Here is a 19,537-nt window from a genome sequence, read left to right as displayed (position 1 = left end):
CAGACACCTCCAGCCCCAGTATTCCCCCAGGAGGTGTCCATTGGCCTGTCCCTGAGCACACCCATGCTGACACAGGAGAGCTCTGAGGTCTCCTCCCTCTGCACAGACTTGTTCAGGATTTCAATTCCTACTCAGCTCCACCCTCTTGTCCTCCTACACCAGGTCCTACCAGCTCTGCTCCACCCAGGTCTCCTCCAACCTCCCTTTTGCCTCCCCAAACTCCAAACCAAAGCACTCCTCCAAAAGCACACCAAGAGTCTCTGGATCCTTCTGGGCTGTGACTGGCTGTGACTGGCTCTGTCGTCTGCCACCTCCAAGTGCTCCAAATTCCACACTGTGTTCATTCCTTCCTGGTGAGACCTGTGCTTCTCAAGTGCTGACGGAGTGGCCTGGATGACTTAGGTGTTATGCAGCTCTGATGCAGTGATTAAGCCAGCTGTATTTCCAAAACCTACACCCCCAATGCAGGATCTGCTCTCCACTGTGCTCCTGCCGATACCCTGTAGCTACCACTCTCTGCAAGACAGGTATAGCAGAAGTCAGCACGGAGCAAGTCATTTCTACCTCTGGAATTCAGACACCCTCGTGGAAAGCACAGGCAACTTATCAAAGGGAATTTATAATTTTTCATTAAATCATGTGGTATCACCCTGGCAGCAAATCCCTGCAATGGGGCAGCAGATGCTCCCACACAGATTTAATCAATCCCTTCAAACAGCCCAAGCAGAGCCACCCTAAGGGGAAATTTAGGCTCAAAACAGGCAAGTTTCCACAAGGGACAAGCGACAAAGAAGCAAGAGCAGCTAGAAGAGTACCCAGCACTACAGGACGGAGAGAAACACAGGTTCACTTCCACAACTGGGAAGGGAGAAGTGAGGAAAGCACAGTAGTGTCACTCGGCAATCCCAGGACATGGGCAGAGCATCCCATCAGATCTGGAGCAGAGCAGCAGCACAAAGGGCACTCTGGAAATTCTGCAGAGGAAAATGGTGCCACAGAAAGAGCAAGAGACCCCATGTTTCTGGAACGGGTGGAATAAAGACACATAAAAGCCCATCCAAAAAACCCAGCTGGTGCTGGGTAAGAAACGCCTCAGAAGAGGAACCATATAAACTCAGGTATTTTCAGGAGAGTTGTTTGATCTTTCCAAAAGCCACCCCTCCAATCCTTTCACCCCAAGAATCACCTCCACAGAGAAGTCTTCCCTAAAATCCCTGCTTGAGCCCTCAAACACAAACTTGCTGCCCAAGGCTGTAAATGTTCTCTCATTCCCACTTTTCTGACAGATCTTCACAGGCACATCTCTGTGTCCTTTAGACTTTCTCCCATGGAATGGGCATGTGCAGCCCTGTTCTGTCAAACAAGCAAACTGCCCTTTCTCCCCCTTCCCTCATGGAAAGCACAAACCCTCCTCCCAGGGTCTCTTTCCCACAAAAGCCTTGTTACCATGAAGGGCTCCTCACATGGAAAACATCTCCCTGACCCAACCAAAGACCTTGCCCACCACCATCCCTCAGGGGCAGTGTGTGCCTAAACCCAGTGTTCCCACCTTCCCTCTTCCTGGTGGAAGGCCAGTTTATTTTCAATTTTCATCCCCATATCCACCTCATACTACACAGATTCCTACTCCTGCCTTATGTATCTGTCTCTACCAACAGCAACATCCTTCCTGCAGTGACCTGCGTGCCTGGGACCAAACACACCTTGGCACTGCTCAGGGAAGCACTGTGAACACAAACCTTCAAGACACACAGAGTCAAACCTAAGGTGGATCAAACCTGCTTTCTTGTTCTACCAACTGCATACCTCCTCCTCCTCCTCACACACCTCTGGGCCAACCATGGCACCAGCCACAGGGAACCTGGAGGGGCTGGAAAGGGGAAACACAGTGGGGTGCGAGTCTGCTTTCTCTGCCCAATGTGTCTCCAAGGCTCAGCACCTCTGGCATCCCCGAAGTCCCTGGCTGTTCTCAGGAGCAGCAGCACTCAGGACTGCTCTGCTTGTCTCCCTTCTTGTCCACAGCCGCAGGCACCTGATGTTCAGCTGTCATGTGAGGGCATTTAGGTTTGGCTGGGGATGGGCTGACACCTGGCATGGCCGGAGAAAGCCCTCAGCAGCTCCAGACAGGGGTTGAGAAGGAAGAGTGTGAGTACAGCAAGTCCAAAGCCAAACTCCCTCCAAGTCTCTCCCAGGACACACAGTGCAAACACACAATGGTGTCTGCAGATCCTCATTTTTGGTGGTTTTCTCCTTCGTGAACTGCTCCACTTCTCTCCTGAGCTCATGTTAACTCAAAGCACTGTTATGTCACGTGCCAAGTGGTTCTGCCGCTCAGTTAAACTACATTTTGCATGAAAAATTATTTAATTTGCTCTGAACTGAGCCCTTTTTCAATGCTCTCCTGCAAGCAGCGGCAGCAGTCAGTTGCTCCCTGTCCACCCTTTCTGGGCCATCATTTACACTCTAGGCCTCTGCCATCAGATGGGGAATGGCTCTACCTTTTACTGCCTTTCCCAGACAGATGAAGGCATCCTGAGAGTGTTCACTTCCCTTGTGCAAAAGCTGTTATATATTGGGTCTGGTTACACTGTTTGCTGCTCCCCATTCTCTGTCCCTCTCCTGATTTACTTCATCTCCTTGAGACCAGGGGATCAGGACCTCACTGTTCTGTTCAATTTGTTCTTCTAATAATTCTTTGCCAGAAGACTCCAAAAGGGGAACTCAAACGCCAGAGAGGAGCCTGTGAGCCCAGGACAGGTCACGGCAAGAACCCTGATGCTCCAGGCCGAACAGATGCCACAGTTAAGTGAAACAGAAGCTCTTTGGAAGGTACAAAGGGCACACACACAGCACCTGCAATCACAGGAAGGATTGTGTCCACACCATCACAGGCTAAGCAAAATGTCAGTATAAAATTTGCATTTATAATCCAAAAGATGCTCTTCCAAGCTCACAAACCCCGGGTTGTCCCAGTTCCAAGGGGTTCCATGTAGCACGAGGCTGGGCTGTGACTGTTCAGCAGGATACATGAAGCTGAGAGCACAGGGACCAGCAGGTTCTCCACGGGTGTCGCAATCACTCTCCTCTACAGACGGGACTGACACCCATTCCCACGTCCCAGCCTGCCCATAACACACATTTCCCAGTAGTTTGGGAAATCTTCCCACCTAAAGTACAACAAGATGCTGAGCTACCTGACAGAAGAGCAGAGAGTATCACACTAGTGTCTCCAGACCTAAACAACCTCACAACTCAATCCCACAGGCAGCCGAGCTCACCAGGATTCAGGAAGAGACAAGCAGGAAAGACAAACAGAACCCAAAAATACCAGAGCAAGAACTGCTGCTTCCAGACAAGAGAATCTGCTTGGGTGGGGATGCGTCAACTGTATGTTTCAACAAAACTGAACCAAACTACTTTGGTCTGAATCAAAACCAAGTTTCTGGTTTGTAAGGGTTTTTTTTTTTTTTCTACATTTAATGATAAATTCCATAACATGTCAGTAATCCAATAAAAAACTTGAAAGCTAATGACCCACTTCTCAATTTTTTTAATAAACAGGCAACTCAGCCTATATTCTCTGAGGACCATCTCTCCAAACACACTGCAGTCAAACACCTTCTCTCTCTGGCACAGGCAGAACTTAAATAACTTTAAAAAAATCATACAGTCTCCACAGGGGATACACGATAAAACTTCCTCTGGAATATCCCACAGCCCAGTACCTCCCAAGAGGCAGGTTCAAATTCCCATCTGCAGCATCCCGTGCACCAGATTACCAGGCAGAATGGGAGCATCACGGCTTGGGTTCCAGCTGCATGGTACTTCAGGACACAAACACAAGAGCTCATCCCATCCCAGCACCCTGCCCTGCAAAAGCAAAGCCTTGGGAGTCAGGAGATCCTGGGCCAAGCTGGCAGTGGAGCAGATGTCCAGTCCTCTGCTTCTGCAGAGATCACGGTGGCGTGGAACAGCACATGGAGGGCTTCTCCTGGTGTTCCCTGTGTGGAGAGCTCTGCGGCTGAACAGAACGGCAACAGAAGCTGCAAGTGCAGGCTGGAGCCCCAGATCAAGGAATGATTTGGGATGGAAGGGATCTTAAAGACCATCCAGTCCCACCCCTGCTTCCATAGGCAAGGACACCTTCCACTATCTCAAGCTGCTCCAAGCCCCATCCAACCAGACCTTGGGCACTTCCAGGAATGGGGCAGCCACAGCTTCTCTGGGAAACCTGTGCCAGGGCCATGCCACCCTTCAGGAAAGAATTTTTTCCCAATAACCCTTTTAACTCTGCTCTCTGGCAGTGGGAAGCCATTCCCCCTTGTCCCGTCCCTCCAGGCCCTTGTCCAAAGTCCCTCTCCATCTCTCTTGAAGCCCCTTTAGGCAATGGAAAGGGCTCTAAGGTCTCCCCAGAGCTTCTCTTCTCGAGGCCAAACACCAAACACCTACCCCCAGCTCTCGCAGCCTGTCTTCACGGCAGAGATGCTCCAGCCCTTGGAGCATCCCTGTAGCCCTACGATCATAACTATAAAGCAGTTCTATCGCTTTTAATTAACTTACTCGACACTTCTTGCAGCTTACTGATTAAACCAGAGTTTTTAAATTCATGCTGTGCTTCGCTTGGCAGTGACTGTCACAGGACTGATGACTCGGATAAAGCGATCTCCCCGCGGGCAGGGGACCCCTTTATCCCGCTAATCGAGCAGCCGACATGCCCCTCACAGCGGAGGGGCTCCTCCTCAGCCACGGTCTCGGCCCGTGGTGGTCGCACCGCGCCCGCCGGTCCCCGCGGGGCGCACGGACTCCCCGCGGCCGCTGCTCCGCGGCACAAGCGCCCGGCCCCGGCCCCCTGAGCACAGGAGGGCGCCGGGCTCAGCGGAGGCCGCTCGGCGAGCGGGACCGCGCAGGCCGGGGCAGCGCTCGGGCGGGCCGGAGCGGCCGCGGCCGGGCCGAGCCGCGCTCCGGGAGCCGTGGGGCGGCAGTGCCGGTCGGGGGCTCACCTTGGGCAGCTCGCGGAGCTGATTGGCGTCCAGCAGCAGCTCTTCGAGCGAGCGGCTGTAGCGGTAGATCTCCTCGGGCACGGCCTGCAACGAGCAGTGCCGCCGGTCCAGCGCCTCCACGTGCCGGTTGCAGCGCCAGAGCGGCGGCATGCAGCGCAGCATCGCGCCGGGCCGGGCCGGGCCGAGCCGGCCGGGATCGCCCGGGCCGGGCCGGGATAGGACGGGCCGGGCCTGCGGGAGCGCCCGGATGTGCGGGGGCCGGGCCGGGCTGCGCCGAGCGGCGGCCGCGCTCCCGCTGCGGCAGCGCCCCCGCTCCGCTCCCTCCGCCCTGGCCTGGAGCTGCTCCCGGTGCCGCTCCCGGACTGCACCCGGGGCCGCGCCGCCCTCCGCGGGTGTCCCTGGGAAACGGAGTCCCTGGGAAATGGAGTCCGCTCCCGCCCCGCCCCGCACGCCGCCGCCCGGCACCGCCCCGGGGGCCGGCACCGCAGCCCTGAGATGGACCGGAGGCGCGTCCGGCTGTGGGACCATGCCCGCGGAGCCGCCAACCCCCGCCTCCCAGAAAACATCCAGGAGGAAAAACATCCCGAGAGAAGAACGAGCCCGAATGTGTTTGCACAGCGGGGTCTGGGGGTTCCCTCAGTAACTCATGGGTAGGCACAGAGACACAGACACAAACACAGGCGGACACACACGGACATGCATCACTGGCAGGTGCCAGATCTGGGGATCGGATTTAGGAAAACACATTGCAAAAAGCCCCTGCCGCGGCGTGAAATTCTGTCGTGGAGCAGCATTTCTCTTGTAGAAACTTGGTGGGACCAGAGACTGTGCACAAAGGCAACCAGGAGCATGAAACAGGTCCTCGTGGATAGAGCTCAGTCAATGCTCATGCATGGAACAGGAATCGAGGACCCCTGGAGTGTGAAGCTGGAGAAAGCTCTGCCACAAGAGAAACAATGAGCAGCCGCCTCCATCCCTTCTCCCTGCACAGGGCACAACAGATGGATTAAAGCCCACACATGTCTGTTCTGGGACACAGCACCCAGGTGCTGCTTCGTGATAAAAGCCAAAATGCAAAGGGAATCATTGCCTCTGAGCTGTCCCAGGACACTGCAGTCCTCCCTGTTCTATCCCCTACTGCTTTCACAGTTTCCTGGCTGCTTTGTCACTCTTTATCTTTCCTGTCCAGTTTCTCCTCATTGAAGTTTAACCCTGCTCTATCTCTTATCCCAGCACTGTCACATGGCCCTCAGACCGTCTCCTCTCCAGACGCAATTCTCCGTTCCAGCTCCTTTTGCCTTGCACCCAGCTCTCCACCAGCTCCTGCCATGGTTGTTTACCTCATTTCTCTCTCATTTTTCTTTCAGAGATCAGATCCTCCTTCCTCACAGTCTGACTGTGACAACTCTTCACACCCACACTTGTGCGACACTGGGCACAACCCAGGAACAGCCTGGGACACCTGGGACACCAACCCAGGGCAGGAAAGATACTGTATTTCTCAGACTGCAGAGTCAGAAATAATCCTGCAATGAGCAGAAAGTGACCAATGCCTGAGTGACACCAGAGCTTGAGGCACTGGTGAGGCACTGGTAAAACATTGGTGGGGGACTGGTCCTTGTGCAGGCAGGAGGAGGGGAAAGTTGTCCTTTCAGCTTCACCGTCCACCACAGGCAGAGGCTGTGAAACTGGGAAGAAAGGAATTTATAAAGTTGTGAAATCACAGAAAGGTTTGGGTGGGAAGGGACATTGAAGCCCATCCAGTTCCATGCCCCTGCCATGGACAGGGACACCTTCCACTAGCCCAGGTTGCTCCAAGCCCTGTCCAACGTGACCTTGAACACTTCCAGGGGTGGGGCAGCCACAGCTTCTCTGGGCAACCCAGGTCAGGGCCTCCCAACCCTCACAGGGAAGGATTTCTTCTCAGTATCCCATCTCTGCCCTCTGGCAGTAGGAAGCCATTCCCCCTTGTCCTGGCATTCCATTTTTAAACATTTGGGTTTATCGAGCTTTCATTTGCCTCAACTGCAGTGTCTGTATCAGAGATATCCTGCTGTGTCTGTCACAGCAATCCTGTAATAGAGCAATCCTGCCACATGGAACACGAACCTGTGACTTCATACCAATTATTATTTCTGGGGCAGTACCTGGAGTGATGCATCAGCTGGTGTTGTGCCCTGTCAGAAATCATCAAGGGAGCCAGGAAATATGGGCGTGACAGCAGGATCTGTGTGAGAGACAATGAATTGGCCATTAGGAATTAGAAAGATGAAATTTAAATTTTCAGGCCAGCTCTGAGCATTTGTACAAATATAGGATGGTCCCCTGTTTCCTATAAATGGAGGGGCAGTACAATGGAGCAAACCCGTGATGCTTTGAGAATGGTTTCATTGATCTACCTAAGCCTCAGCAGAGGTGCAAGATCATGGCAGGGACAAAGACAAGAATTACAGTTCTGCATAAGGCTCAGAGGTTTGATAAAATGTGTCTCTCGAAGGAGAGCTTGCCCAGCTGCTCTCCATTGTTTATCATCAGTCCTGGCTGCCCAGAGAGGTCCCAGATGACTGGAGATGCCAATGTGATGCCCATCCACAAGCATGGCCAGAAGGAGGGTCCAGGGAACTCCAGGCCTGCCAGCCTGACCTTGGTGCCTGGGAAGGCCACGGAACAGATCATCCCAAGTGTCATTACGCAGCACGTGCAGAACAAGCCGGGGATCAGGCCCAGCCAGTTCAGGGTTGTGACAGGCAGGTCCTGCCTGACCAACCTGATCTCCCTCTGTGACAGTGTGACCCTCTCAGTGGCTGAGGGAAAGGCTGTGGATGTGTCTGCCTGGACTCGAGTAAAGCTCTGACACCATTTCCCACATTATCCTGGAGAACCTGGCTGCTCCTGGCCTGGACAGGTGCACTGTTCGATGGCTCATGGCTGGGCCCAGGGAGTGGTGGGCAATGGGGATACATCCAGCTGGAGCTGGACACCAGTGGGATTCCCTAGGCTCAGTACTGGGGCCAGTCCTGTTCAATGTCTGTATCGATGCTCTGGACAAGGGGCTTGAGGGCACCTCAGCCAGCTCACAGAGGACACCAGGCTGGGCGGGAGCATGGATCTGCAGGAGGGCAAGAACCTCTGCAGAGGGGTTTGGAAAGGCTGGATGACCCTTTCCCAGCACTGTTGCCCTTCCCTGGACACATTCCAGCCCCTCAATGTCCTTCTTAGTTGGAATGGGCCCAAAAGTGACCCAGGATTGGAGGTGACTAAACAGTGCCCAGCACAGGCCTGGCCAGGGCCTGTGGCCACACTCCAGCTGATACCAGCCAGGTCCCATTGGCCTCTTGCCCACCTGGGCACACCTGGGCTCTTGTTCAGCCACTGTTACCAGCACCCCCAGGTCCTCTTCCAGCTTTCCAGCAGCTCTGCCCTAGGCCCAGGTCTCTGCAGGGGGCTGTGGTGACACAAGGGCAGGACCCAGAACCTGGCCCAAATGAACCTCATCCCCTAGGCCTTGGACCATCAATCTGGCCTGTCCTGATCCTGTTTAGGCTCTGCAGAGCCTAAACTCAAGTTAATCAATAACTGTTGAGAACTTCAAGGGATTCTGCTGCCATAAACTCACCCAGGCAGTGAGTCTGAGCTGAGCCTGGGGACACGGTGAGCACCGAGGGATCCCCAGGTCCTGCCCCAGTCCATCCTGGGCTCTGTCCCCTCCATCTCTCCCTCCTGGTGCCCCTTGGCCCCACAGTGAGACCTTCCCTCACCCTGGTGTGTTGGGAGTGACTGAGCTGGAGCTCCTGTTCCCCTGGCAGCCCTCCCAGCTGGGCTCGGCAGCGGGACCTGGGCGGGTACCGATGACACCCCTGTGCTTTGGTGCTGCTGAGCAGGGCTGGCACTGCACCAGCATCATCTCCCCAACATTCCAGCTCCCATCTGTCAGGCCAGGGCCTTGGGAGGGGACACAGCCAGGACAGCTGACCCAGCTGACCACAGGGATAGCCCAGGCCACATGACCTTGGCTCAGATATAAAAGCTCAGAAAAGGAGGAGGAAGTGGGGGAAATTTGTTATTTGCAATATTTGCCTCCTGAAGAAACGGCTCCAAGTGCTGGAGCCCTGCTTTCTGGGAAGCGGCTGGACTTCACCTACTCATGGGAAGTAGAGAATAAAATCTTATTTTTTTGCCTTTGCTTTTGCAACCTTTTGTTTTTGCTTGTGGTTTTGCTGAATTATTTCAACCTACCACACCTGGGTGGGGGCTGAGAGGATTTATCAGGGGGTTCCTGCCCATTCCAGGGGCTAGAGGGGCGGTGGCTTCTCTGAGTCCTGTGGGGGAAACAGTAAAATTTCCCAGGAGCAGGGAGAGTGTCTGGATCCAAGCCCAGCTATCTCAGCTATAAAATGCCAGAGGAACCACATGTCCCCTGTCCAGGAGTGCAGGGAGGGACTGAGAGCAGCACCCAGACCCTGCACTCACCACAGGGCACAGGTAACACTTTGGGTCAGGGTCCTGGGAGTGATGCCATGGAGCTTGGGGACCAGGCCGGGATGCTGGATGTGTGAGGGACAGCAGCCCATGGGACCAGGCTTGGGGTCAGGGCACTACTGGGACATGGCCGGGGGGCTCCTAGCCAGAGATGCAGCTGGGGTACCCCCCTCTCCCTGGGCTGTCCCCTCTCTCCCTCCCCACCTCCTCAGCCCCTCACAGAGGAACTGCCCACATCCCCCTCAGAGTCCCTGCAGGGTCCGGGGGGTCCCTGGGGAGTCTCTGCCCACCATGGAACTCCTGTCACTGGTGCTGGTGCTGCTGGCTGGGACCCTGGCTACCAGCATCCACCTGCACTGGTGGGACCGTAGCAGTGCCATCAAGGAGATTGCACTGGACATGGCCCCCAACTCCTTCGATGACCAGTACCTGCGCTGCCACTTCAAAATGGTGAGGGTGCTGCCAGCACTCAACCGCACGGAGTTTGTCCCCCACGGTGACTACGCCGAGGCCTGGAACAGGGCCGCAGCCAAATGGGGCAGCCGCCCCTACCTGGGCCGCCCCTTCCTGCTGCAGCTGGAACAGGCCATCGCCCTCCTGGCCTACACGATGGAGGAGGGCCTGTACCTGGAGTTCAACAGGGCTGTGCGTGTGGCCGGGCGCTCCCGACGGGAATACCTGGACAACTTCCACTTCAAGGTGCTGCATTTCCTGCTGACCGAGGCCCTGAGTGAGCTGCGGGGTGCCCAGGGCCACCCCCACTGCCTCCACGTGTACCGGGGTATTGATGGTATCCGCTTCACCAGCAGGATCGGACAGATCATCCGCTTCGGCCAGTTCGCCTCCGCCTCCTTGCTGAAAAATGTCAGCGAGTCCTACGGCACCAGAACCACCTTTGAGGTGGACACCTGCCACGGTGCTGACATCCGGTACTTCTCCAACTACCCCGAGGAGGAGGAGGTCCTCATCCCACCCTTTGAGACCTTCAAGGTCACCAATATCACCCACCAAGGGGACGACATCTACATCCACCTCCGCTCCCATGGCGTGCACAGCAAATACAACTGCGCCTGGTTCCGAGGTGACGTCCCTGGCGTGGGGACACCTGCAGCTGGGTGTGGGGGGCACGAGGGCACCAGCTCTGTTGGGGCAGGAGAGTTTGTGGTGGGGCAGCTGAGGGAGGTGGCGGGGCTTTGGGTGTGTGGCATTGCATGGCTCCAGCTGCTTTCCTGGGATGGCATGGCCTGGCACAGGAGAGCATGGGATAGGATAGGATGGGATGTCATGGTGTTGTCCCAATGGTGGGCTTGTTTCCTGGGGGCAGCACTATTTCACACCCCAAGATGAGGGATTTCTAGTTTTTATTCTACTTTGCACAAGCCCCCTGACCCCCTTCTCTGGCCTCCCCAGGCAGAAGTGTCCCCAGAGACCCCCCAGGCCTCACTGGACTCCTCCTGGCAGCGCTGGCAGCTGTCACCAGCATCCCCTGAGCAATGAGATCATCACGGCTGCTGAAGACAAGGTGTCAGGGATGGAGCCACTGGCGTCACCAGGATGGCAGAACTGGCCGGGGGCGCAGAGAGCCCCCCCCAAAGGGTGGACACTGGACAAGCCCTGTGGACACCCTCCCTGAGCCATGGCTGGGGTGTCGGGTTGCAGCTGTGTGGGTTGGGGAAAGAGGGGCACAGTGGGGATTTTCTTCTCTTTTTGACTTTTTTTCTCCTTTCCCATATTTTTAAATTTTTTTTTGAATTATTAAACTGGTTCTAACTCAATCCATGAGTTTCCTTTTCATTTTTCTCCACCTGACCCTGCTCTGGTGACTCTGGACATGGGCCTGGAGGGACAGCACGAGGGGGAATGGCTTCCCACTGCCAGAGGGCAGGATTAGATGGGACATTGGGAAGAAATCCTTCCCTGTGAGGGTGGGGAGGCCCTGGCACAGGCTGCCCAGAGAAGCTGTGGCTGCCCTGTCCCTGGAAGTGTTCAAGGTCAGGTTGGACAGGGCTTGGTCCTGTGGAAGGTGTCCCTGCCCATGGCACAGAGCAGAACAAGATGAGCTGTAAAGTCCCTCCAACCCACCACCGTCCCAGGATTCCATGATAATATGGAACAAGAATAAGAAATCGATTTCAGTTTTTTGCCATATTTTGGCTGCTCCTTCCATCCTTTTTTTTCCCCTACCTCTCAGCTTTATTTCCCAGTTTTCCACCTCATGTTATAACAAAACTCCTCTTGTTTCCTGCAGATTTTGGCCACCATCTCTATGAAAGCGGAAACAGCTTTTTATTTCAGCATCCATCTTTCCACACATCCCATTCCCAAGGTTTTCAAGAAACACTAAAATAATCATTAACTGCTCCAGATACATAAATTCTATAAATCCTGCTAAATTCAATCCTGCATGCTGCCCTGGGAGCTGGGATCCCAGGAAAAGCTGAGGGTTTGGAGACCCAGCTGAGTCACCTTTAGGAACTGGCACAGCCTCCTGCCTCCTTCCATCAGCCACGTGCCTTGACCAAACTTATCCTCGATCCCCCTGCAGAGGGATCTGGCCAGGCTGGATTGATGGGATGGGATGGGATGGGATGGGATGGGATGGGATGGGATGGGATGGGATGGGATGGGATGGGATGGGATGGGATGGGATGGGATTGACAGGCTGAGGTCAATGGTGTGAGGGTCAGCAAGGCCAAGTGCTGGGTCCTGCCCTGGGGTCACAATGACCACATGGAAGGCTCCAGGCTTGGGGCAGAGTGGCTGGAAATGGATCTGGGGGTGCTGGTGACAGAGTTTCCCAGGGAATGGGATCCTGCTGCAGAGCTTCCTCGGGGATCAGATCCCACTGTGGAACTTGACTGGGGATGGGAACCCACTGCAGTTTCCCAGGGACTCACTGTGGACCTCCCCCTTGTGATCTCACTCCTCATCTCCATGGACACAGCTCCCAAACACTTGGGCTCCAGGACCAGTCTGGCCAGCAGCAAACCAGAAGCAGTGGAACCAGGGAAGCAGCTGGAAAACCTGGGAGCAGGGAAGGTCAGTGCCTTAAAATCCCAAAGTTTGTACAATCCCAACTTTGTCCTTTTCCCACGGGGATTTGGGAATTCTCTGACCCTCACACATCCCCTGCACCAACCCCCCAAAATTCCAGCATCAGTGCAGCCTGTGCAGGGATTTTAGTGGATTTATTTTGTTTTTCACCCATCTCCTGGAATTCTGCATTTTTTTCCTTAAAAATTGACATGAATTGTATTAGGAAATGAGAATTTTTAATTAAAAATATTCACTAAAACTATCAGACTTGTCAGACTCTGGCTCTAAATCCTGAATTCCAGCATTCTACACTGGAATAAAGAGTTCATAAATTCAGTCAATCCTGAAATTAATGCTTAAAAAGTGTTAAAAAATGTGAATCTCATTAAAATAATGCTGATGAATATTTTTTAAAAGAGAATCTCCTGAAATTGGGATGTGAGATACTGGTTTGGGACAGGAGATACTGGTTTGGGATGCCTCTTCAGACACTGGAATCAGTGAGGGAGGAACGGGGCGTATTTGCACTTTTTCCTCCAAACTCTCCAAACTGTTAGGAATATCCTAGCATTATATGGCAAAAAAGAGGAATCTTAAAAAATGCGCATTTTTGGTTTTCTCCTGAGGCAATTCAGGACGGGAAATGCAAATCCAGGTATGGCACCTGCCCTTCCACCCCAAACAGTTTTGGGTCAAACATTTGATCTGCTGGAAGAACCAGTTGGAAACACAAGAGAAGAACTGCAGCAAAAATATTTGCTCTGAACTGGCCTTTTTTCCTTCTGTTCCAGTTTTTCACAGCTTGATTGGGAAAGGGCATCCAAATCCAAGGGGAAAGAAGACGCCGTGACTGCTGGGAAAAACAAGCAAAGAATGGGGACCAAGGATGGAGAGACACCCAAAGAAATAAGTGACATGGAAAACCCCCCCCAGGAGAGGAAGCTGTACCTGCAGGAGGAATGCAGGATCCTCACAGAACACCTGGACACGTACCTGGGAAGAGCGGAGCAGCTCCTGCAGGGAAACAAATGCCTGGAAAAGCAAGCCCAGGGGACTCAGGAGCAGAACCAGGCTTACCTGTCCTGCACAGCAAAGTGCAGCCAGGACCCCCCGCATATGGTTATCACCCTGAACGACCAGAATTGCCGGGATCTGGCCCAAATCCAGGCGCAGAAGGAGGAGCTGATCCCACAGTATGCTGCGAAGGAGCAGGAGGTGAGGAGCTCCCTGCAGGACACAGAGGCCGAGGTTGCATTCCTGGACATGGAACTGGAGGAGCTGGAGCCGTACAGGGACCTGTTAGTCCAGGCGGAGCAGAGGGTGAAGGCGCTGGAGAAGGAATTGCGAGTCACCAGGATACGGTGTGCTGAGGAAACCCACGCCATCAGGAGCAGGTTCCTGCAGGAAAAGGCTGATTGTGAGCAGGAATTCCACCAGAGGATGCAGGAGCTCACCTGCAGAGCACAGGAAGTGGCGCTCCAAGCTCTGATCCAGCACGTGGAGCAGGTGAAAGCAGAGAACGGGCACCTGCGCCAGGAGCTGCTCGGCCTCCTCCAACACTGCCAGCTCCTCAAGGACGCCAAAATCCGGCTGCAAGATCAGCAGGAACAGCTGCTCCGGGAGCACCAGTGCGCCCAGCAGGCAGCACTGCTCACACCAGCACAAGGCCCACGGCGCCGCTGGGACCGCCTGCCGCGCTCACCCGCCAGGGGTGGCCACTGACCCCAAACCGCCTCTCTGTGACCTGGAGGAAATAAACGTGGAAGCAACCAAATCCTTTTGGCAGTGGAAGCACGGAGGGGTTTGACCTCTGGTCACAAGGATCCCTAGAATATATTTATGGACTAGATCCATATCAATGTTCTCCTTCTGTCCCGGGGAGGTGGTGGCTGCCCCGTCCCTGGAAGGGTTCAAGGCCAGGTTGGATGGAGCAACCTGGTCTAGTGGAAAGTGTCCCTGCCCATGGCAGTGGGGTGAGACTGGGTGGGCTTTACAGTCCCTTCAACCCAAACCATTCCAGAATTCCATGAAATTATGGCTCTCAGTGCAAATGGCTCATGAGAGAGAGACTTGTGCCCGCAGCGGCAGCTCTTGGGCTCTCCAGGAGGGAGGTCCCAGGGACAATCCCCAGGAGCTCTGATGTCATTGGGAACAGGTGGGATCGAGCTGGAGCTCTGCTCCAGGCTCTGGCTGAGATCCAGGTATGAATTGTCAGACCAACAAAGGCTTCTGTGGTCACTCCCCACACAACTGCCAGTGAAAAGCCTGGTAATCAGCTCATACAAAATAGACCCCTAAAACAACATCCATGGCTGTAAACTGTGATGATTTCAGCCAGCCCCTGGGTTTGGCTGCAGGTAAAGGACTCTCTGGAGCACCCACACAAACTCACCAGTGCTGCCCAGTCTCCCCCTGCCAGGTGGGAGTTTGGAAGGACAGGGCACTCATGTGTTGGCAATGCCAGCCCTGTTATTCCGACTGCCTCTCCCAACAACCATGGAAACAAAGATCTCCACACCAGGCAGTACACACAGCAAAACACTGACAAATCAGGATCTTCCCTTATTCCCACCAAGCTGAACCATTTACCTGAGATGAAGCTGATATGAACAGAGCCTGTCCAAACACCAGCGAGACACTGAGCAACCTCCTTGTGCAGCTGCTTTGCTTCAGGCTGTCGCTTCCCAAGTGATTTGGGCTCTTCCTGCTCATCTACCAAGTGGGAAGAATACTCTGATGGGGTGTCCAGATGCAGGATTCCAGCTGATGATTAATTGTTCACATCAAAGGGACTTGGAAAAAAGTGCTTCCACACTGGGAAGGGTGGGGGAAGCAGGAGTGACAGCTACAGGAATGGACCAGAACCAGTTTCAGGTGAATCCTGTAATCATGGAATGCCTGACTGAGCTTACTGAAGCACCTGTATCCATTGGCGATGAGACCTCCAGCCTGATTTTTCAGGGAAGTAATCCTCAGCAGAGGAGCAGGAGCACCTGAGTTCCCTTTTCCCCCAAAATGATCCAAACTCAAAAGCCTGGAGCCAATCCTGTCCTGCTGGCACCAGGCTCTGGGGTTCAGTGCTTCTCCAGCCTCCACTGCAGCTGCTCCTGCTCCACACCAGGACCTCTATGCCCACAGGGAGGCCCTGGTCTGAACAAGGCCTGGAGTTTCAGAGCCCTGCTCCAAAACGGAGCTGGAGTCCGTGAGCCCTTGGCTGCGGAGCCGAGATGTGGAGGCCCATCCCCAGCAGCCTCTTGGCCTCTCCTTCCCCCCGCTGCCGCTTCCTTCAGGGATTAGAAAGGTTGGACTCCCAGATCGCAGGATAGTCTGGACTGGGAGGGACCTTTAAAGCTGATCTCGTCCAGCCCCCTGCAATGGGCAGGGACATCCTGGCCGAGAGCCCCGTCCAGCCCAGCCCTGGCCACGCTCAGGCCCTGAGCTGCAGCACTCAAGGAAGAAGGTCCCGTGCTTACCCATGGATTTTGGGATGTTTTTCCTAAACACCAGAGCCTCCGTTGACAGGTGCCCCCAGACAGAGCTGCTCAATGGCTGCTGCAGCAACTCCAGAAAGCTCGGGGCTGCCAAAGACAGCACCACAACTGCTGTAGACACAGCGCCCTGCTATCCCAACATCCCAGCATCCCAACATCCCAGCCACCATAGACACAGCATCCCAACATCCCTGCATCCCAACATCCCAGCCCCACCATAGACACAGCATCCCAACATCCCTGCATCCCAACATCCCTGCATCCCAACATCCCCGCTGCCACAGACACAGCATCCCTGCATCCTGGCCCCCCCGCTGCTCTAAACACAGCTCCAGGACACCCCAGCATCCCAACATCGCAGCTGTGCTGACTCAGCATCCCGGCTCTGCTGCAGCCCAGGCTGAGTTTCCCAGGCTCTGCTGCAGGACACGCCCAAGCTTTGGCAGCAGCCCCCAGAGGGAGGCTGGGCTCGGAATTCCCTGCTGCAGTTCCTTGGAGATCATTCCGCTTCGATTTGGATTCCTCAACTAAAAGGATCATTTTCTCCAGATCTCCTGCTGCATCCCAGGTCTGTGGAATTCCTGAGCACGGGCTCAGCTCACAGTTCCTCTGCATCAGGGCTCCCTCCCGGCACCCCCAGCCCCTCCCTCTGCCAGGACAGGAGCCCCCAAGGGTGACACCCGCACCCCGAGTGCCCCCTTGGCTCCATCCCAACCCCTTGGGGCCCATCCCGGAGGGAAGTGGCGGCTCCTGCCCCAAAAGTGCCGCAGGGTCCTGAGCTGAGCGTGGCTGGAGGGAGCTCAGGGCTGGGCAGGGGCACCCACAGCACCTCTTTAAGCCCAGCCCCGCTCCTCAGGGTGCCAGCCTGGGCTGAGGAGGTGCCAAGCTGGGTTGTGGAGATGCCAGTGCAGTGCCAGTCCTGTGCCAGCCTGGGCTGAGGAGGTGCCACACTGCTGCCAGACTGGGTTGAGAAGGTGGCAGACCAGCGCCAGCTGAGAGTTGAGGGGGCTCAGCCTGGAGAAAAGGAGACTTAGGGGGACCTTCTCACTCTCCCCCACTCCCTGACAGGAAGGTGGAGCTAGGAGAGGGTCAGGCTCTACTCCCAGGAAAAATAGGATGAGAGGACATGGTCTTAAGCTGTATCAGGGGATGTTTAGGTCGGACATTAGGAAGAATTTTTTCATAGAAAGGGTGATTTGATATTGGAATGGGCTGCCCAGGCAGGTGGTGGGATCATTGTCCCTGGAGGAGTCTGAGGAAAGACTGGATATGGCACACGGTGCCATGGTCTGGGTGACAGGGCAGGGGTCCGTCACAGGTTGGACTGGATGATCTCAGAGGTTTTTTCCAGCCTCAGTGGTTCTGTGATTCTGTGATTCAGTGATTCTGTGGCTTCCCTGTCAAAGCTCAGAAAATCTGCAGGTCAGGAAACTTCATCAGAGGAACAAACTGGCCATGCCCAGACAAGAGGCCTGATGAGATCAACAAGCCCCCTCCAAGACCTAAAGGGGAAAAGGAGAAGAGAAAAGAAAAGAGAAAAAAAAAAAAAGAAAAAAGAAAAAAAAAATCTTACCCCCGTCCTCTGCAACATTTCTTTGGAGATTCATTTACTTGCATTCATGCCCAAATTCTGTGAATTTCCACATATTCAGGATTTAAACCCAACCAAACTCTATTTCCACACCCCAATTCCTTTAACCCTAATGAGCCTCAGCGCCCACAGACCCCCCCTGCCCTTTTCCTCACTCTGTTCTGCCAGGGACACATGCTGGGAACAACCCTGACCCACCTTGCTTGCCTCAGTTGTGCCAGAAATTCCCATTAAAGGGAAGGGAATCCTGCTTTTCCATTGCTCCCCAAAAATTGGTCAAAAGAGGAAAAAAAAAAAGGATTTTTCTTCTTCAGAAGACTTTGTGGGACAGAACTGAAGTCACGGGCTTATGGGCATTTCCCAAAAATCCCAGAGTTCCATTTGATCTGCCAGAATGGATCAACTTTTGGCTTCAGGAAAAGAAGGGCAGGATTGGCCATTATTCCTTTCTTTTGCCTCAGATCCCCTATTTCAGCATCAGGTTGGAACATTTCATGTGCTGTGGTGAAAAACCCTGGAATTGTGTTTTGCTTGAAATTCCTTCACTGAAATAACACCTCTGCCAAGTATTTTTCAGTGAAAACCAGGCCCTGACAGCTGATTAAACTTTCAGTAATTTAAAATATTTAAATCCCAGTAATTTAAAATATTTAAGAGATACAGACAAGATGATTCCACAACTCTTTCAGCCACAGTCTTCGTTACCCCAACTCCAATGAGGAGCTAAAGCTCAGCAGCACAACTAAGGAATCCTTCTCACACTTCATAAAAAACCTGCAGGAATTTTAAAATCTGTAGTAAATAAGGCAAATTCTAAACATTTTCCTCTCACTATCGACTGCTCCCATGCAGAGCTCTGAGCCCTGCTGAGGGCTACAATCAGCTGCTTCTACAACTCATGGAAATGCCACTGGATCATTTTAGCTTTAAAATAACTCAGATATTTTCTTATGGATGAAAATTTTAATCCCCCAATAATGAGAAGAAACAATTTACAAAAATAATTCAATTTACCAGCATGTGGTCACATATTCCCAGATGTGAACTGCTAGTACTGCCACAAGCAGTTTCATGGTTATATATTGCCATTTAACATTTTGTGGCACATGAGAGTCTGAAGGTCACTTAAGGAACCCCCGGCAAAAGCATCAGCAGAAGCAGGTTTAAAATAAAAGCAAAAGCAGGTTTAAAATAAAAGCAAAAGCACGACAGTTCTTTGGCAAAGCTCACTCTGCTACTCAATGGATAAAGCACACAGAGAGAAAAAAATCTAATATTGGTCAGTGTAAACCTAAAACCACCCCAGCCTGACTTACCCACAACTCTAAAGAATTTGAGGATCCCAGAGGAACATTCCCGCTGCGCTCGCTGCAGCGCATCCGCTCTCCCACCCAGAGCCCTGAAGAGTTTGCCGCGGGCAGGGGCCGGCGGTGCGGGCGCAGGGGAGGCACCGCGGCCGTGCAGGCGCACGGGCAGGTTTGCACTGAGAAATCCCGCAGAGCTCAGGGAAGGGTCGCTGCCTCTGCTCTCCCCGAGGGCCGAAGGGCCGAGCCCCGAGCAGCGGGGCAGCAGCCCAGGCTCCGGCGCTGCTTCTCCGAGCACGGCGGACGTGGGGCCCCGCTGCCGGGGGGTGCTGGGCACAGCCCGCCGAGGCGCGGGACAGCTCCAAAGGTCTCAGGACGGCGTCCACAGGTCACAAGAGAGTGGACTTTGGCCACCGTCATTTTCCATCCCAGCTGCAATTTGGGTCAGGGACTTTCTTTGAAAGTTCGATAACGAAAATGTTGTTCCGCTTGGGTTGTTCTCCAGGCAAGAAAAATGAGTTCCCAAGGCTGTTTGTTGAAGCAGGAGCTCGTTAGCCAGCAGCAGTTCCCGGGAGCAGACCGTGTTCCCGGTAACCTCGAGAGGAGCTCGGCGCAGGCGCCGCTCGTTGGGGTCTG

The 19,537-nt window shown here is 54.1% G+C and overlaps 1 protein-coding gene across 29 annotated transcripts in view; it reads right to left on the bottom strand.

Moving 5' to 3' along the window:
- Nucleotides 1-5,316, bottom strand: part of SCRIB (scribble planar cell polarity protein) — a 97,678-nt gene extending 92,362 nt beyond the window's left edge. For all 29 annotated transcript variants that reach the window (XM_082291445.1, XM_082291471.1, XM_082291450.1 and 26 more), the window contains exon 1: nt 5,001-5,316. In XM_082291445.1, the coding sequence (XP_082147571.1) occupies nt 5,001-5,162 (162 nt within the window). In that variant the 5' untranslated portion in view covers nt 5,163-5,316. The remainder of the gene's footprint in view (nt 1-5,000) is intronic.
- Nucleotides 5,317-19,537: the final 14,221 nt, after the last annotated feature.

This window comes from Coloeus monedula (assembly GCF_965178545.1).
Source record: "Coloeus monedula genome assembly, chromosome: 1".
Lineage (NCBI taxonomy): Eukaryota > Metazoa > Chordata > Aves > Passeriformes > Corvidae > Coloeus > Coloeus monedula.
The sequence above is the reverse complement of the archived record's forward strand: the minus strand, read 5'-3'. Positions and strand labels throughout refer to the sequence as shown.